Source organism: Trichoderma reesei, assembly GCF_000167675.1.
Source record: "Trichoderma reesei QM6a unplaced genomic scaffold TRIREscaffold_11, whole genome shotgun sequence".
Lineage (NCBI taxonomy): Eukaryota > Fungi > Ascomycota > Sordariomycetes > Hypocreales > Hypocreaceae > Trichoderma > Trichoderma reesei.
The window spans coordinates 896,281-914,307 of NW_006711158.1; the positions used below are offsets into that span (position 1 = coordinate 896,281).

General features: G+C 53.9%; 3 protein-coding genes across 3 annotated transcripts; 2 read left to right on the plus strand and 1 right to left on the minus strand.

The window, feature by feature from the left end:
- Nucleotides 1-3,606: 3,606 nt before the first annotated feature.
- On the minus strand, nucleotides 3,607-10,268 carry TRIREDRAFT_78806 (uncharacterized protein; the record flags this gene model as incomplete). Its single annotated transcript, XM_006966105.1, has 7 exons — nucleotides 3,607-4,498; nucleotides 4,553-4,918; nucleotides 5,007-5,099; nucleotides 5,158-6,107; nucleotides 6,206-6,419; nucleotides 6,495-7,192; nucleotides 8,805-10,268. The coding sequence occupies 7 exons, from the start codon at nucleotides 10,266-10,268 to the stop codon at nucleotides 3,607-3,609; spliced, it is 4,677 nt and encodes a 1,558-aa protein (XP_006966167.1).
- A 3,025-nt stretch (nucleotides 10,269-13,293) lies between these two features.
- TRIREDRAFT_122324 (uncharacterized protein) lies at nucleotides 13,294-14,355 on the plus strand. The gene is made up of 3 exons (XM_006965979.1): nucleotides 13,294-13,532; nucleotides 13,609-13,832; nucleotides 13,938-14,355. The coding sequence occupies exons 1-3, from the start codon at nucleotides 13,368-13,370 to the stop codon at nucleotides 14,152-14,154; spliced, it is 606 nt and encodes a 201-aa protein (XP_006966041.1). The 5' UTR covers nucleotides 13,294-13,367; the 3' UTR covers nucleotides 14,155-14,355.
- A 1,074-nt stretch (nucleotides 14,356-15,429) lies between these two features.
- Nucleotides 15,430-17,485, plus strand: TRIREDRAFT_108309 (uncharacterized protein; the record flags this gene model as incomplete). The annotated part of the gene is made up of 3 exons (XM_006965980.1): nucleotides 15,430-15,823; nucleotides 16,032-16,134; nucleotides 16,279-17,485. The coding sequence occupies 3 exons, from the start codon at nucleotides 15,430-15,432 to the stop codon at nucleotides 17,483-17,485; spliced, it is 1,704 nt and encodes a 567-aa protein (XP_006966042.1).
- Nucleotides 17,486-18,027: the final 542 nt, after the last annotated feature.

An 18,027-nucleotide genomic window follows, 5' to 3' on the forward strand; every position in this document is an offset into this window, starting at 1 on the left:
CTGATGGTCATCCTGGTCGACACCGGCGGCTAGCGAGCTGCAAGTGGTCTTGCAGGCTCGCGGACGCCGGCGGTTCTGGGGATAAGGACACTTCCAGCATCCTCTGTGCGGGCTTGAGGGGCCTGCTCTCGCTATACTGGGGACACTGATGCCACATGTGCGACTCGGTTGCAGCGCCAGCTCGACCCGAAGATGAACGCTCTTTGGAAATTATCACTTGGCGGCAGATATCCGAAATAGGCTGTCACGGAGGCTAGCTCGTTGAATGGAGGCCGCCTCTTTGGGTCTCACAGCTCTAGCTGAAAGACATAAGCTCCCGTGGTAGCAACCGAAGTTGGAGGGCTGCAGTCGTCTGACATGTCCGGGGAGGGTGGCTAAGCACAAGTGTCCAGGCGAGGAAGCGTCCGCAGGATGGGACTCACACACTCTCGAGCACGACCACGGCACACCTACGAGTATCTGCCATGTATACACACGTCCTCGCCCAGCAGGAATATGCCAACGGCTACGACGAATACCGGTACAGGTTTGGAAAGAGGTCAACGATCTGTCCGTTACGAGTCTGAAGCACTTCGCACGTGCAGGCAGAGTTGCAGGTCTGAAGCAGTTGCGTATCACATGAAATAAGCCAAACATCTGAGTTGCCTAGGTGTCCAAGTATTCGTACGAAGTACTTGTATGGGAGGGGGGGTGCGTGGCTTTCCCCGGGCGGACGGACGGGGCACCTCTGGTTTGCCAATTCCTCACGTCGCAATGGACGCCTTCTAAGGCCAAGCTTTCTACGTGCCGTCGTCGGTCCAGGGCTAAACAGAGGCCCTTGTCCGGACTACGTATGCTCACCGATGCTTCGAGCGCCTGTCCCGATGTTTTCGGAGAAAGCTTCCGTCGTGTCCTTTCCGTACGGAGTGTTGCCTACACGGGTGACCGTCCGCCTCGACGCCAAAAGCTGCTGACTGCATCCATACTAGCCAGCTTTGACTCCCTGGACCTGGACTCTGGACGCCCACGAGGGCCAGGACGGCACTATACGTCGATCGTCGGCGAGTGGTGCGGCAAAGCACGGCGGCTTTGCCGAGATAATGCTACTGCCCGAGCATGCGCATGGTATACAGGCGATACGAAGTACAGCACAGGCATCGACTTATACGGGACCCAAGCCGTTTGTTGGGACTGCGGACGACATGTTTCACCTGCCTTGGCACGGGGCTCCAACGGGCACAGCGACCAAGTGCGGAGTTTCGGTGCTTCCAACCACGTTTGGTTAAGACTCATGGCCCCCACGATGCTGGCGTGCGAAGCAAGCGAGCTCTTGTTTGCTTGCTGCATACAGTATTGCGGGTATCATTGCGTGTGGAGTGTCTCTGTGCTGAGGCATGCCATGGTAAGTGGGAGTTGGCCCATCTGACACGATCCAGGTGGCCGGGATCGATCCTGCAAAGTCTTTCCAAGTTCTCTCTTCAGCGTGACCCCAAATCACAATCGCTGCTCAAGCACCCTCATTCATGCCATTATCCGCTCCTTATTACTCACAAGCGCCTTTCCAACGTCGTCGGCGGGTCTCGCCTCATGTTGCAATATACTGGATCTCGGGGCTACTCTTGATCGCGGAGACGAAAGTCGATGCCTTGTCGGCTCGATCCACTGCCAGGCCTAGCACAATGGAGCGAGATGACGCAAGCTTGCAGGAGTCGTGCTTATGCATTCATGGTCGGGACTGTTCTGTGCTTGTCGCAACACTCCAGCAAGCCTGCATGTACCGACAAGTGTGTGCGAGGACACACTGGTGCGTGCATATGTAAGTGTTGGCAGCGGCGGATAAGGGACCGAACGTGGAATACGGAGCATATGCTCGTACGGAGGCGCGTGGTCAAATTTCTCGCGCTTGCTCGTGCCTGGCCAGACACGCGCAGCCCTCTTGCACAGGCCGTCACCGGCTGTGGCTGCCGAGTGTCGCGCGGTCACCCGGCTGGTCTACCGATCCCGAGGCCCCTAAGACGGAAATCGACGCGCACGACGTCGGCTCGTTCCTCTAGGCATGTCTCGGAACATCGGGCTACATTCCTGTCAGTAATTGATGAGCTAGGCTTTCACGCTCTAAGCCGAGCCCCCTGAGAAAGTCCGCCGGACATGTGCCTCGATTCTTCCCCCTGACCCTGCGGTGCGTCGTGCCGACCTGGTTATCAGCGAACATCTGGCGAGAATGCCGGACGGTTAGTTGGTCGTGTGAACCGCATCCAGAATGCCGTTGCCACGGCTGAATAAGAAGACATCACCTCGCCAACTTCATGTCTCTCCCTCTATGAGCTCTCGGAGGAAGCTATCTGCCACTGGCTTTGTTTCCTTTTCATCTTAGGCACAAAAGGGGGAGGATAAATTCTCAATCATTGGGATAACTTAGCTTACGGCTGCGTGCTTACATCCTTATGTTGCCCTTTTCTTGCCTTCCATGGCCCTGCTCTGAAGGCAGCTGTGTCTTGGCACGTGGCGGGCGGTGGATGGATCTCATTCCTTTCTGTTTCTCCGTCACTCCTGACGAATGAGCCTTTCTCACCGCTTACTTATGCTTACTTGGTTTTAGGATTCTGTTGCAGAATATGGTCCGTTGCGTTGTAGTTCGTTTAAATGGCATGTTCTAGCGAGATAGCGACCATGACCTGTTTCCCTTTGCTAAACGTAAAAAAAAATGAGATGGTACCTGCTGACACACCTGCTCACCTTTCGGCAACCTTTCCTCGGGATGAAGGAGGCAGAAAGAAGGGGCGGCCTTGCTGGTCTACTTGTTGCCAGATGCCAGCCATCGTATACGGCTTTGGCTCTTGGGCATTGAAGTCCGGCCACAAGCATAAGGTAGGTACACTTGCATTGTATACTAATTGTAATTTCAAACGGACATCATACGTTTCCATTAGACAAATCTCAAATAGGGAACTGTTATATGCAAAACCCGTCTTTTTTATTCTTCTCCTGGCGGGAGACAGAAATAGGGGGATCAATAGGTAGGGCTGGACTGACCGATCCTCGATGCAGAGCAAAAAATAAAAACCATTAGACTCGAGTAAGATTGTGGTAGGCAGGTTATAAAGAGGGAAATGAAGAAGTGCAGGGCCAACTCGAGCGAGTGTAACGATCTCGTGTGGAATACTTTGAGAGAACTCGGTACAATACGGAATAAGAATTCGAAGAGCTTGAACATAAGAGGCATACGACTTGAAAGTCAAAAAGGGGGGATTCATCATTTCATCATAAAGTCTATTGTCATCATTCTCAGCCCTACCCACTCAAGTGTATCGTTTATTCGAAGAAGAAGAGTGAAGAAAAAAAGAGAATGGGAAGCCGTCCTGTTTGCTATTCCCCATTGACATGATGTGTCCCGCTCATTGTCGCCGCACCAAACATCAACGAAGAGCAAAAAGAACCGGCAAAGGGGGGCACTATGATCATGAGAGTGGGAAAGAAGATAGGTGCCAGCAGAATCATCTGCTCTGCTCTATATCCACTATACTTTTTCTTCCTTTGAAGAAAGACAAAAGAACGAGGGGGTGAGTGGAAACGTTCAATGGTCTCATCGCAAATCATGAACCCAACGTTCCACCATCCACTCACCCCTCAACCCTCAGCAGTATCCATGGCCTCTCCTGCCATCTTCTCCTTGGCAGCCTGGATCCTCTCCTGCCGCCACGCCTCAATCTTCTCCTTGAGCTCCGTCTGCGGAATCGCGTCCTCAATCGTCATGGGCTGCCGCGTAAACGGATCCTTTGGATCACTCAGAAGATGCTGCACAATCGTCGACCGGTCGACAATGTGCCTGCTCGGCAGCAGCACGGGATCCTTCATCAGCTCTCCCATGATGGGATCCTCAAACTCGGGCGGGATGTCTCCGAGATCGAGCTCGGCCTGGTCCAGCAGCTCCTTTGCCTCGATGAACTTGAGCTTGAGCTTGTCCCACCGGGCAATGTCTGCCGTGTCTTTCTGGTGCTTTGTCGAGAGAATTCGGGAGACACGGTCGAGAACCTCTGGCTTGTAGGAGCGGCCGTCGGCAGCGACGGCTTCGATAAAGACCTGGGATGATCCAAGGTTGAGGTAGATGTCGACAAAGTCGGACAGCAGCTGAATCGGCCGGAAGTGGTACTTCTCCCTGTTCGAAACACTCAACTCGGCGGCAGCCTTCTTACCGGCCAACGTCTCGAGGTTGTAGTTCAACATGCTCGCCAGACGCGAGACAATCTCGGGCATGGTGAAAGCCTCGCTCAGCGTCTTCGTAAACAGCTTCATCATCTCGAGTGTCTCGTTGGCCAGCTGCATGTACGACGTCGCCTGGGTCCCCAGGGTCTGCAGCTCTTCCTCCTTCTTCTGTCGGTCTTCTGTAGAGATGCTGCGATCCTCGAGTTCCTTCTCGAGGGTGCGGATCTTGGGGAATTTCGTGAAAGCTTCATCGAGGACGTAGGTGGTATCGTTCAGAAGCATGTTGACAAACTGGACAAAGAAGCCCCTGTTGACCCTAGAAGCTGTGTTAGACGCTGTGCCTGAACAAGATACCCTCGGTTCTACTCACTTGCTCTCCTTAATGAGCTGCTGTCTGTAGACGTCGTTGACCCACACGCATTTGATGACCTGAAAGATCTCATATCGAATGTTGAACTTGTCGTAGAATTGCGAGTTGGCTCCCGTTGACTCACACTCAATGTAGAATTTGATGAGGGCGTGAAGGAGATAGTCGTTGGCGAATTTGATGGAGATGAGCTGGTCGCCCAACACACCTCTCTTAAGATGCATAAAGGGCCAGGTTCCGGAGAAGAGAAGAGACACCAGCGAAGACTTGAGGTAGGGATTCTTGATGTGTTCCGAGGATCGGAGGAATGTAATGCACAAGGCAATCATTTCCTCGCCTACCGCGCTGGGAAGAATGGTAGGCAACCATCTGTCAAGGACGGTTAGTGAAAGGGTTTCAGATGGTTCCCATGTGCAAGTGAAAAGCAGGCCCTGAGTCGAAGGGATAATCTTCTTACCGGAACACAAACTTGAAGTTGTCGACGATGTTTTGGAGAGTGTACTCGGGAAGATACGCAAAGGCATCAGAGTGGCCCAACTCTATAGGCAACCTGGCGGAAGAATTAGAGTCTGTCGTTTTGAAGTGTTAGTTTTTGGAACGGAACTTACTTGATAGTCTCGGATTCAAGTCCAGGCTTATAGTCGGACCCCGTCGCAATGCGAAGCAGCCACACAGTGACATAACGCATGAACCGCAAGGAGGTGCTCTGCATCCTCTCGTCAAGGAGGACGCCCTCAATCGAGTACTTGAGCGCTATCGTCTTCTCCAAGACGTTGGTGTGGCGCTTGAGCGTCTCCTCAAATAACCTGAGCTGATGAGGAGAATTCGCCAGCTTGGGGCGCTCCGCCTCCATGGCCTTGATATGCTTCTCCAGGTATTTGATTTCGCGGTCGAGGTTTTTCAGCTGAGAGTTGAGCGCCTCACTTCCGTAGTGATGAGCAGCCAGCGTCAAGAAGAAGGCTTCGGTGATGAAGTTTGATTCCCCTTCTTCCTTTTGCGCATAGTACTTTTCGGCGGCAGCTTGATCGGCGTTGAGCTTGGTCTCGTCGCTGATGTCGATTCGTGGCTGTCTCCTGAAGTATCGTACGTCAATCTTGTCTACTTTGCTGAAGTCGTTGTCCATGAAGGGTTCACAGAATCGATCCAGAATAGTCGTCACGTTCATCATGAAGCCATCCGAGGCAACTTCTCTAGGGTCCACCTGGATTGCTCTCCGCTTGTGGTTCGTGTTTAGGATGTAGGCGAACCAGTCTAGTGTGCGGTTCCTTGTGTCGGGCCCAGCCCGAATGAAAGCATTCGTAATGACAAACAAGTCGTCTTGGTGTGTTCTCAGCACCATTCGCAAAGCGTCTTGCGCATTTGTAATGCGGGCCTTGTCTAGAGTTCGCGACCCCGGGAAATAACTTTTGATCACTTCTGGCTGCAAGGGAGAGAGACGAAAGAAGGGTCCGAGAATCGTGTTTCTCTCGATATTGTGGGCGGACACGGCGAGCTTGAAGCAAGCGTGCTTTGCAAGGTTTGATATTAGGACAGGGAATCGCGCATATGTCACCAGTGCCTGTAAGCGTCGCGCGTTAGCTCGTCGAAGATCTATCTTAGGGATGAAACGGAAGATGTGTAGCTCCCAGCAGATAGAAGAAGGGGGAAAAGACTAACCTGGACATGTGGCTTGTAATCGTCACCCATGGACATGCTCGCAAGCTGGGTGCTGATCTTGACCATGGCATCGTTGAAGATGGCAGGAAAGGCTTCGTCATCATCAAACCGCTTGATTGCTTCTTTGATAAAGTCCAAGCATATTCCCTCTTCGTCAATAGGACTCCTCAGAAGATAAGGAGCAATGGTGTCATGCTCCGGATTTGGTTCGCGACTAAAGAGAGAAAGCATCAGTCATGGCAAACATGTGAAAGGAGCAATTTCCGAAAGACTTCAAGCTGCAACTAACCCATATAGCACCGGCATGGTAACGGCAAACAGACAGTTGCTCATGCAAAGCCGCTTTGACTCCTCATGTAGTTCGAACCTGACGCCACTTGTGTGTTTGTTCCCCGCAGCCGCCTTTACGGCCCTCTTCCAGCACGGCAGCAGATACTGCATCAGGGGCTTGTCATGGGGCCAGCTGCTGCAAGCCTCTATGATGGCCTGGTCCAGGTTGTTGACGGACAGCTTCAGGGGCTCCCCGGAATCGACCAGCTCTTGGTTTAGGTTCGGGAGAAACGTCAGACGGTGGCTCCCCTGGTTGCTCGTCATCCGGTGGGGGTCGGCCGTGATGCGGAAGATCTGGCTGAGCACTCTGTCGGCATAGTCCTCGTCCGACTCGACCTGTGCGGGCGTAGGCTTGCGCGGGGGCGGCGGCGCTGAAAGGATGTCGTCAACTTGAGAGGCGGACCTCTTGCGAGCAATACGAAAGGTAGTACCTGTAGGGCTCGCGGCCTCGGCCGGCCTGCTCGACCCGACGGCAAGCTGCTCGAATGGGTTGGGAGCCGGCGAGGCCGCCGCGGGTGTGATGTTGATCTTGGTCTTGTTCGCCTCGCCTGCCTCGGGAGCTGGTGATGATGTTGAGCTGGCAGCCTCGGGGGGTTTGCTCTCCGCCGGCTTCGGCGTTGCGGGCTTGCCCAGCTTGGCCAGGCGTCGTGCCCGGATCTACAACGTCGTGAGCGTTCGCACAAGCACAGCATCAGCCGCGTCACCGGCGACTGGGAGGAGAGCACAAGACGCCTTACCTGCTCCATCGTTTCCTTATCAGGTGCGTCAGGCCCCGCGGGCGGTTGGTCGTTGGGATCCATGGTGAAAGATGGGCCGACCAGGAGAATATGAGGAGGAGAAAAAACAAAAGTCGAAGCTTTGGAGAGACACCAGAAGGTCCCAATGACACAGAGATAGTGAACAAAGGCAAACCGGAACGAAGGATTGCGGTGACAAGTTGCTGAGAAGTAGAAGAAGGTGGAATGGCGAGGCTGACAAAGATGGCCGCCTTGGTGGAGTAGGTTGGTTGATGTGATGTCGTCTGCCTGCGGCCAGCTTGAGCGCTGTGCGGGGCCGCTGCCACCTGGTGCTAGCAGACGGCTTCAGCGGGCTGCCCCCCTGTAATTGGTCGCGCTAGTGTTTGCTGTCGGGTAGCTGAGCCTCGCCAGCGGCTACGGGAAGACTTGATGGTGAAAGGCGCGCTCTACGGATATCCTAGGAGTTCGAGGTGAGGCGAGGTGAGCAGAGAGGCTGGAGTCCATAGGTAGTCCATACAGTGCTTTTCGCTTCTGGCCTTGTATTGTTCTGTTAATACTGATTGCTTCCTGGATGATTGGATGCGCCGTTCAATGGGAGCAGCCAATCATGCTTTGGTAAGCGGCGGCTGTGGTCCTATTCGTCAAGCAGCTGGAGTAAGCAGCGACGTTAGAGTGAGGCATCACCATCCGCTTCTGCTTAGTTGGGAACGGGTTGAAATTACGAGGTTAAGAAGACGCAGGGCGAAGGCATTGAGAACAAAGAAAAGAAACTACCATACTCATCATACCTTTGTTCATGTATCTCAGATATGAGCAGCCTCACAGCCATCCATCAGCTGCTCCTATGTACTTGTACTGGCACTGTCTGCAGCTGCATCACAAGTCCGCCGACACCACAGAGCACGCATAGTACATACTAAGTACACGGTCTCATTTATTCATTCAAGAGCTACATACTCTATATAAGGTGACAAGGTATAGCAAATCCTTCAAAAGTCCCCGGGCCGGGCGGGGAATTCCCCAGTCGTCGGAGGCTTTTCCAGGCCCGGTCTCTGCAAAAGACGGGATTAGAGTATGGAGTCAGCCTTCATCTTCCAGCTGCGGATTTGTCTCGTCTCATATCCCGCCCATAACCCCGACGCCGCCCTCCTCAATCTGCATGGGGTGGCGGACTTGTCGAGAGCAAAGACCAAGTAGCACCAGACGCTGAGTAGTAAAGACTCTCCTCTGTCCACCTCTCTTCCTTCGTTTCCGCCATGGAATGGGAAAGACTAATAGGGAGTTGGGCATGATTCGTCTGAAATGCCACTGCGCAATCATAGCGAGGCGGATGGCCCCCATGCTCTCTCGCAAGACAAAGGAAAAAAGGCACAAACAAAGCCCAGCAAATTGATTCCTAGTTTTGGACGCCGTGTAAAATGTAACTGCTCGGCGAAAGCCCCTTGCTCATAATCTCAGCATCGCTCCAGATGGGTTCATTACGTTCAAAAAGAAGACCAAAGAATCGCTATCTATAATCGGGGAAGGTCGACGTCTGCGCTGGAGGATCGCCGTCTCTGGCGCATCATGGGAGGCATCGGCTCCCGCGCCGCCGTGTCGGAGCCCATCGACGTGGGCCTTGTCGTGCCGCTGGATGTCGGTCGTGGCTGTCCTTCATCGCGGACGCGGCTCAGGAGGTAATTGACTTGCATACGAAGCATGTTGTTGGTATTCCGCAGCTCAACAATCTCTTCCCGGACGGGCATGAGCTGGGTGACCATCCACATGCTCTGCCGGGCCTCGAGATTGCTCAGGTTGTGATGCACCTCTTCAAACCCGGCATCCAGGTCTGGCATCGGCCTGGGATCCCTGAAACCCGGCTCACCGGGGCGAGCGGCCGGCCCAGCTACGTGGTCGAGCCGCCGGCTTGTCTCCTCCTGCCTGGCCCGCAGGTGGCGGAGCTGGCTACCCAAGCTGTTGTACGTTTCTATGAGCTCACGCTGGCTGCGTATGATGGCACCTGATGGCGAGTCCGGATGGAACGGGCAGGACAGGGCGTGGAGCTCCTGATGTGCGCGCGCGACCCTCACCGGACAGCCGGCGCTCTGGAAGCGGCATCCCACCTCGATGGCGTCGCAGTCCAGGTTTCGATGGCTGTCTTCCTGCTCGCGGAGAACCAGCGACCAACAGGCCGCACATCGGGTTTTGCTCTTGGGGCATTGGAGCAGATGTATGTCGCGGTCGGCGTCCTCGATGATGGCGTCGCAGAACATGCAGCTGGCTTCTTGATGGTGACACTTGTCGTCCGTCGGCTTGTAGCGAATCGTCTTGTCGCATTCGGCATCCGGACAGGGAAACTCTCGAAAGCTGCACTCGACGGTGGCATGCCGCTCCACCACCTCACGCCTCATCTCCTCCTCACAGCCTCTGCCGTGGTGAGGGCACTTGACGATCAGGCTGTTGAGCTGCGTGCGGATCGGCCGTATAGAGCTAGAGCAGTCTGTCCACAGCAGCGGCTCTCTGTCAATGGGACAGGCACCGCCCGCGGGGCTCGACGCCATGCTTCTGCGCAAGCATCGGTAGCAAAACGTGTGATCGCATGGCGTCGTGACGGGGTCGACGAGGGGATCGTGGCAGATGGGGCACAGCAGGTTGGGGTCCGGATCGCTGACGTAGGTGAGGGCGTACATGTCGAGGATGGCGTTGCTGCCGTAGCGGCGTGGGATGTCGAGGGACGACAGATGGGGCTTGATCTGGGGTCCCGGGTTGGGGGTTCTGGCGGCGTAGTACTGCGAGTGCCTGCCCGCGTACTGCGACTGCATGCCGGCGTCGAGCGCGGACAGCATCGCCGTCTGGCTCGGGTTGTCGGACGTGACCGAGTAGATGTCGGGCGAGTATCGGTCGGCGGGCCGTGTCATGAAGCCCTCGTTGAGGCCGGGCGGCAGCTGGCTCCGGCGGGCAAAGTGCCGTGCGGCCGCGCGGTGGTCGGCCAGCTCGTCGTCGCTCGAGTCGGACATTGTGACGGGCGGAGGCCAGCCAAGGTCGGCCGACGCCATGGTGTCGAGGTGAGTCTGGGTGCTGGGCAGCGAGGGCGGTCCGAAGGGGATGTAGTCGTCTTCATCTCGCCGCCGCCGCCGCTGGGACGCTGAGGCCATGCTGGCGAGCTAAGCAGCGGGAGGCTAACAAAAACAGCCGGGGCTGGGTCTGGGTCTGGGTCTGGCTGATGCTGATGCCGATGCCGATGCTGGTGCTGGTGCTGCTGAGATTAAAGTGGTCGGATCCGCTCAGGCTACCGGATAGTGGCCGTGCTCGTAATACTGGAGAGAGCAAGAAGCAGGAGAGGCTCCAGTGGATGCAGCGGTGCGTGAGCGATGAAGCAAAAGAGGGTGTGCTCGGGTATGGTAGTAGTCCTGCTGTATATGGAAGAGGAAGATGCAGAGCGGCCCCAAACACGATCGTCTCTCGCCGTGATCTCGGTCAGATGGATGGAGTCAATCAGCCACGATAAGGTCCAAGGCGGTCGGGTCTCCGTACAGCTACTACCTACTAGTAGTACTGCCAAGTCAGGGCCTAGCGTGGATGTCCAGTGTTCTTGCGGGACGACTTTATAGGGCCTCAAAGCTGGCTGCGATTGATAGGCGGCGGGGTAAACAATTTGCCGCAAGGCAACCTGAAGAAACACAACTGGCACTGCCCAGTTCTCGAGTTACACAGATGAAGAGGGGATCAAGTAACAGTAAGTAGGTATTAGTCGTGGTTGTTGCAGGTTCTCGTAGGACCAGGACAGAGGCGGTTATTGAGGGGATTCTCACGCGAAGATACATGGACGAGACAGGTAGGTACCGATGCCGAAGATGACACACAAAGAGTGCCGAATCACAGAGTTGCCCTGCACCATAAGGCAATCAGCCCAGACAGCCAGGCATTTTTGTTCGGCATTGGCTACCTTCCACTATCAGTACTAACGGGAGGCACATGCATGTTCTGGAATCTGGGTCAGGAACCTGCTTCTTCATGTTCAGCTGCCTCAATCTTGCATGAAGCGGGCATGAGATCCCAGCCCATCTGATTGATAACTGACCTACAAAAGCACCAACCGGTGTAAGCCACCAGTGTGCGCAAGTCTTTACCATCTACCCTAGACTCACATATGTTTGTCCATAAAAAAGGAGGAAAAGCAGTCTCTTATTTTGTATTATTGTTTATTTATTTATTTATTTTGCTCTCCATGTCGACCCATGCGCATTGATTTGCTCATTCTCTGTCGCGGTTCGATCTGACTTCGACTTTATTCACCACTTGGAATATCCATCCATCTGTGCATCATATAAAATTTAGGAGATCGGAGTCCGTACAGACAGATGGACCCTGAAGGTAGCATCTCGAGCATGCCAGCACTACACGTGGACTGTGTCAACGATCTTCTGTGCCAAAAAGGTATTCCGTAATCCTTTATATCATTCGCATATGTTTTATCTGATGAAGGGATATGTCCAGGTTCTCATCGCTACTCCTCGCTTGATCGTGGAACGACAGCCGGCCGCCTCCTTCCTTCTCATGCTACATGTCTAGATAGCTAGTCGTTAACATAAAGTCATTTAGGTGCAGCGTTCTTTGTTCCTTCACTTACAAAGGCATTTCACTCACTCGTCCATCCATTTTTGACACAGTTGGTTCACTTTAGAATGGAATATCACCGAGTTACAGCCTCACTTGTACTTTGCCTCGAAGGGCTATTTGCCTCCATGATGTCGCCTCGATTCACTTGCACAGTAATTGTTTGGCATGGATAAATGGCTATCTTTGGAGAATAGTTCTACCAAGCATCACATACATGCATTCTTCGAGGCCTGTTTTCAAGCATCATGACCACTTATACTGCGGTTGTGTCCCCGTCTTCACTGGTGGTCGTGAAATGGGTGGATGCATGTACTTGTAGATGCTCACTGCTCACTACTAGGTAATCACAAGGCACTCGAGCCGGTGACTTCGTACATATATCATCAATGCCAGCTATGACAAAAGTCGCAGTAAATAAAAGACTGCGGAAATATATTAGAACCGAATGGAAACAGAAGATCACGTATGAAAGACATCAACAACAAGCGATTATCAATCTCCTCTTACAAACAGCCCCATCTCGCCTCAAGTCTATGGGACTCTATAACGTCAAAAGCTCAGCCCTAGCTTCATATTCTTTTTGCCACTCTTCTCTGACATGGAATGTTTACAAAACAGCCATTAGCAACGCAAGCTCGGTTCTCGATCTACATCTCCAGACGCCTTACCGAGCCGCAAGCCAATCTCGCAAACAAGACGGCTTCACGGCATCGAATCGCGTGAGCTCTAGCCACTACCAAGCTTTTTTTTTCTTTTTGCCCATCACAAACAACTAGACAGCCATGAAAGCAACATTGACACAATCTCACCCACCATCGCGTGATAAGCTCCATGGCCAAGCTCGCTCGCCTCGGAGCGAACGGCAGAGCTTGCCCCCATCTGACCCAGCTCCTAGGTAGACTAATGGGTCCCAAAAGCACTTGAGACCAAAGAAACGACTTCCCGTGGAAATCCGGATCTTCAATAAGCTACAAAACAGCAAATTTGACCGGGAAACTGTTTCTGGTAACTACCGGCTTTGGGGGGACGTACTCGACACCGTTGGCATGATGTGGCTTTGACGCTCCCCATTGTAAGCATGACACCCACGCCCTAAAGCTGGGCGGCTGCTCTGTTACAGAAATGGTAGCTATCCGGCCAGCAAGCCACATAGCCGAGCTTCTGCATTCCCTAGGTAGAATGTTCTTCTCTTATCTTCATAGATGGCCAAAAGTTTGTTGAAGCCAAGCATTTCTGGCCGTGAATGTGTGACGGCTACATGTTCATGGGCACTGTGCCATGAGGTGGTGGTGTGAGGCTAATGGGGGTGCCATGGGAATCAGCTTGGGAGATGTTGTCATTGACATTCATTTATATAGAGCTGCCACAGATCTTTCAGTTCATTCAGCTTTGTCCATCTTTTCCTCTTCTCCTTCTTCTTCTTTTTGGTTCAACTCAGGATAAACTACACCAGTTCGCTATTCTGCCAGAGAGAACAAATATTGAAGCTCTTCAACATGGCACGGTTCGCCAATGATCTCGAAAACACTGCCCTTCGGGCAGGGTCCTTCTTCTGCTACCTGATGACCTGGATCTCCTCCATCATTGTCGTTGGTATCGTCGGCAACTTCCTGGAACGCTTCTCAAACCGCGGTGTTGATATCGTCTACATCGAAGTCATTGTTCGTCTTTCCTCGATTTACAGCCTACCCTTCACCGATCCCGTGGGGTTACAGCCAAACTGACATGTGACGCCAGGCTGTCATAACAATGGTGGTATACCTCGTTGGAATGCTCGCCCCATGCCTGCCCAAGTATGGAGGCCATCTGGCCCCTCTGCATCTCATCTTCAGCTATCTCTGGCTCACGGCCTTTATCTTCACCGCTCAGAGATGGAGCCATCATAGGTGCAGAGCTGGCATCCCCGTGGGTGGACAATGTGGCAAGAAGCACGCTGTTGAAGCATTTACCTTTCTGGCCTTGTAAGTTGACACGCTTTTTCTTTGTCCCCCGGTTCTCAACATACATCGTCCCCGTCTAGTTTGTCTTCTTTTTGTTCTGCAGCGTGCTCACACATCCTGCCCTAGCTTCTTCATTCTGTGCAATCTCATCGTCGAAGGCCTGCTCTTCAGGGCTCACCGCCGGACTTATGTCAATGAGCCCACTCACCATACCAAGGAGCGACCGGCCTCTGGTGTTTCCGGCGTGTCTGGAGATACCGGCACCACCGCACCGCCGCCGGCAGCCCCGGCAGCTCCGGCCGCGACGGCGCACCCTGCAGTCAACTCCGGCACTGCTGTCTAAGACATTGACAGGCTTGAAATCGGAGGATGGAGGCGCCTCTATAGTTGTGATACCCAGTGCGTGAGAGGCACGATTGTTTGGTTCTTTGTAGGAGAGATACCATGAAGACAGAGATTGGCTGCTCAAGCTTGGAGCTTGGTAACCGCTTTGACGAGAGCACCTGGACCGTAGTATCTCGTCAAGCTACTTCAACAACTATTGATTGATCTGCTTGAAGAAAATCAATGTACCATAATCTATTCGATGCTTGTAACTTACAAGATTCTTCATATGTTGGCTTTTGAGTGAGGATGTGACACATTACTTGCGGTCGTGTAAGTGGCGGCAGGGTATGCTCATGTCAGAGTGCTGTCACTTTTTTGACATGTGCCAACCGACGGCACCCGGAAGCTCTCAGCTCCAGCGTTTTCTCTCCACGGACACAGTGAGAACAAGGAGCTGCATACCACAAGTCAACAAGCCATCAGGCAGTAGCCGTGGTGAACCGTTCAGCCCTCTGTGCGGCTCTCGGTGATGCGCCTCCTCCCGAAAGTGCCGGGCTTGTCTGAGCTGATGCTCTGCGCCATTGACGTTATTTTGACCCCGTCACCTCATCTCAGCTTCTCTAGAGCTACTAGGTAGGTTTATTCGGTTCTTTATTCTCGGCAGATTGGGAAGAATATTGATTAGAACATTGAGTCGAGAGTCAAATATTCTACCTACTCACATATGGCTCATTTGGACTCTCGGCAAGGCGAGTTCGACAAGAACGTGGTTTGGAGGAAATCAAAAAGGGTGATCGATGGCAGCGCTTTTTTGTTTGTTTCTGAATCTCTCTGGCCTCGATGCCAACGCTAGAATCGAGTCTTTCTTCGATGGCGCCGAACATGTGGCCAGCTTCAACAGCTCTCTAGCTCACCGAACATGCCGTTCTCTGCACTTGTCGCGTCGGAAGTCCTCCATAGTCCACCCTATCCAAGCACTACCTTGGGGAGCCATCACATGATGCGCTTCATGCCACATCCGGAACAGCCATCAAGAGCTTCGCTCGCAGGCTTTGGAGCTTGGCTAACCGCCAAGGTTGTCTGGGGGCGCCATGCCACAACGGGTAGCTCCCAATCCCTCATCTCATTAGTACTACTAGGCAGTCCATTAGTCAAGTCAACAACCTCCTCCCTCCCAAACCACCATCAGCCGATCCGCAACGACGGGAGATAGTACAGACAGACAGCCACTGTCCCCGATAGAAGCATGGTGGCTTGAGTTCGCCAGCAGCTACCTGGGCCACCGCGGATCATGGAGCTGTGCGAGCGCTGCCGCTGCATCTCCCTCGGCGCTCTGAGGCGAGACCTGCCCACCAGCCTGGCGGCTCGTCTGGGGGCCAGGCAGGGCATGGTGCTGCTGGACGACGGCTCTGCTCTGGCTCTATCGGCATCGGTGTGCCGATTGTGCGCCCTCATCCACGAGGCCCTGCTTCGCTCATCGTGTCATCGGGTTCACGATCCGCCGGCGAGGCTTTCGTTAGCGCCCAATGCCGTCGTTCTCGAGCCAAAATCAGATTCCCAGGGATCGACGTTCCCTGAGCCGCCAACCGGGGGCTCGCACTTGACGGGGTTCACTGTCACTGCCACCGAAGCGACCACGGGACAGCTGATACAGGCCAAGATCCGGCTCTATACCCAGGGGCAGCGTATGTGGGATTAAGGACAAACCTGGGCGAGAAAACCATGGCATGACTTACTTACATCTATAGATAGGCAAAGGCCCTCATGACCGTCATGATATCGTAGGCAGGCCAGCACTGCAGAGTCCGGATTGTGACGAGGCGGTCTCGTTGCTCAAGAGATGGTTGGCTGCGTGTAAAAGAGATCATGCGTCGTGCTGGGAAACCTTATCAGGGAGCGTCATTGACGATTCTGAGCTTCCAGAGCTGCCGAGCAGAGTCATTCATGTTTCTGGAAGCACCGTGAGACTGTTGCCGTCTGGAGGCAGACGTGGAAGGTATGCTGCCTTGAGCCATTGCTGGGGCTCTGCTGGGAGGCAGCCGCTCAAGACGACTCAAGCAAACCTCCAGAACCATCTTCAGCATATCCCTTGGGCTTCGATCCCCAAGACATTTCAGGATGCCATAACCATTACTCGCAGGATAGGCCTCGACTACGTCTGGATCGACTCGCTCTGCATTGTGCAAGATGACCACCAGGAGTGGTTGAAGGAATCCAAGCGTATGGGCTCAATATACGAGCAGGCCGAAACCACCATAGCCGCTTCTCATACCCCCGGCTGCTGGGAGGGATTCCTCTTCCCTCGTTGCCCACCGCCTCCTTCCGTAGAGATTCCAAACTTTTTCTCTCAGTGTGCGACGGACGCAAAAGTATGCGACACGTCCGAGATACAGGTCTTTGCAACCATTCGACGGGAGACTGCTGCCAACACGTTTCCCGAGTTCGGTGCACTCAATAGTCGGGCATGGGCTACTCAGGAGTGGCTCCTATCCAGACGAATCGTCTTCTTCACCAAGGGAGCTCTCATTTGGTCGTGTAAGGCCATCACGCAGCGCGAGACAGGCGAGCGATGCTACAGCGTCTCACGGAACACACGCTGGAAGAATGTCGTGGAGCAGTACAGCGACCGCCAGCTGACCTTTGCAACGGACAGGCTGATTGCGCTCGAGGGCCTGCGCATGGAGCTGGGGAAGAAGATTGCCTGCGAATATGCCTTTGGCGTCTGGAAAGAGTCTCTTCCTAACCAACTGCTCTGGCAGGTCACCAAAAGGATAGAGGGGACGGCCATCTTGGATCCTTTGAAGCTCCCAACTTGGACGTGGGCTCATGTTCCGTGCGGTGTGCGATATCTGACCATTGACAGAGCCAAGAACCAGTGTGACGCGATTGCTTTCGAAGACGGCGACATGAGACGACTGAGCATGCAGACCTGGGCAAAGCGCGTGTCCATGGTGTCAACAGTGACGGACTCTCAGGGCGAAGGGAACCCCGTCACTGCAGCCATCCTCACGGATATCGCATCATCTCATGCCAAGTTGACCAGTTCCATGGCTCAGTATATCCTAGACACGGATGGTGCTCCTATCGGGTGGACCGTATTCGACCTCGCCTCAGAAGATGCCGCCTCAGGAGTGGTTCTGGCCCTCGCTTTGATGGGCACCATCAGCCGACGAGACGAGCAAGCAGAGAGACGTCTTGGAACGACTGTCTCAAAGAAACTCCGACACTATTGGGTGCTACTGGTGCGGCAAAGGAGCGATGGCAGTTGTTACAGAATAGGAGTTGGGAAGACGTATGGGTCGAAGTGGTGGGAAGATGCTGATATCAAGACTCTGGAGCTGGTGTGAGATTTATGTCGGCAGTTATAGTAGTCTGATATATATCATCATTAAGTATATAGTTGTATCCTGTGGAAGCTCCCGTGCCTATTGCTGCACTCCCTGGATGTCGAAAATAATGAATGATGAAGAGATGCAGATGCAAGTTGAAGTGAAATCCAGATTGGATGCAACATGCGCCATCCTCAAGCTGATGTAAGCATATCCGCCCAACGGCGTCATTGATGCTGCTCTCGCCAACGCAGCGCTAACATCGTGCAGCCGTTTCGTTACAGTGGACAGCTCCCCCAAAGAAGCACTGGACCCCCAAGGCACCCCAAAAGCACCCCAAAAGCACCCCGCCATCAAGCTGCAGTTGCTGCAGCCTCAGGGGGTCCGATAGAGGTTGATGCCTTGCGGCCTCACGGGCAGCCGCGCGCCCTGATTGGCCAGCTCCCCGGCCTAGCAGCGCTAGACACAGCAACAGGGACGGCATACGGCCACCTATTCGCCAGAGCTTGTGCACGAGAACTCGAGGCGAACCTGAATGTTGAGACGCATCACCTCAACAA

Excerpts from the sequence above, each read along its gene's own strand:
- TRIREDRAFT_122324 (XM_006965979.1), top strand. The coding sequence starts at position 13,368 with ATGGCACGGTTCGCCAATGATCTCGAAAACACTGCCCTTCGGGCAGGG. Across the intron at positions 13,533-13,608 it reads TCGTCTACATCGAAGTCATT|GCTGTCATAACAATGGTGGT; the intron begins GTTCGTCTTTCC and ends ATGTGACGCCAG. Across the intron at positions 13,833-13,937 it reads GCATTTACCTTTCTGGCCTT|CTTCTTCATTCTGTGCAATC; the intron begins GTAAGTTGACAC and ends ATCCTGCCCTAG.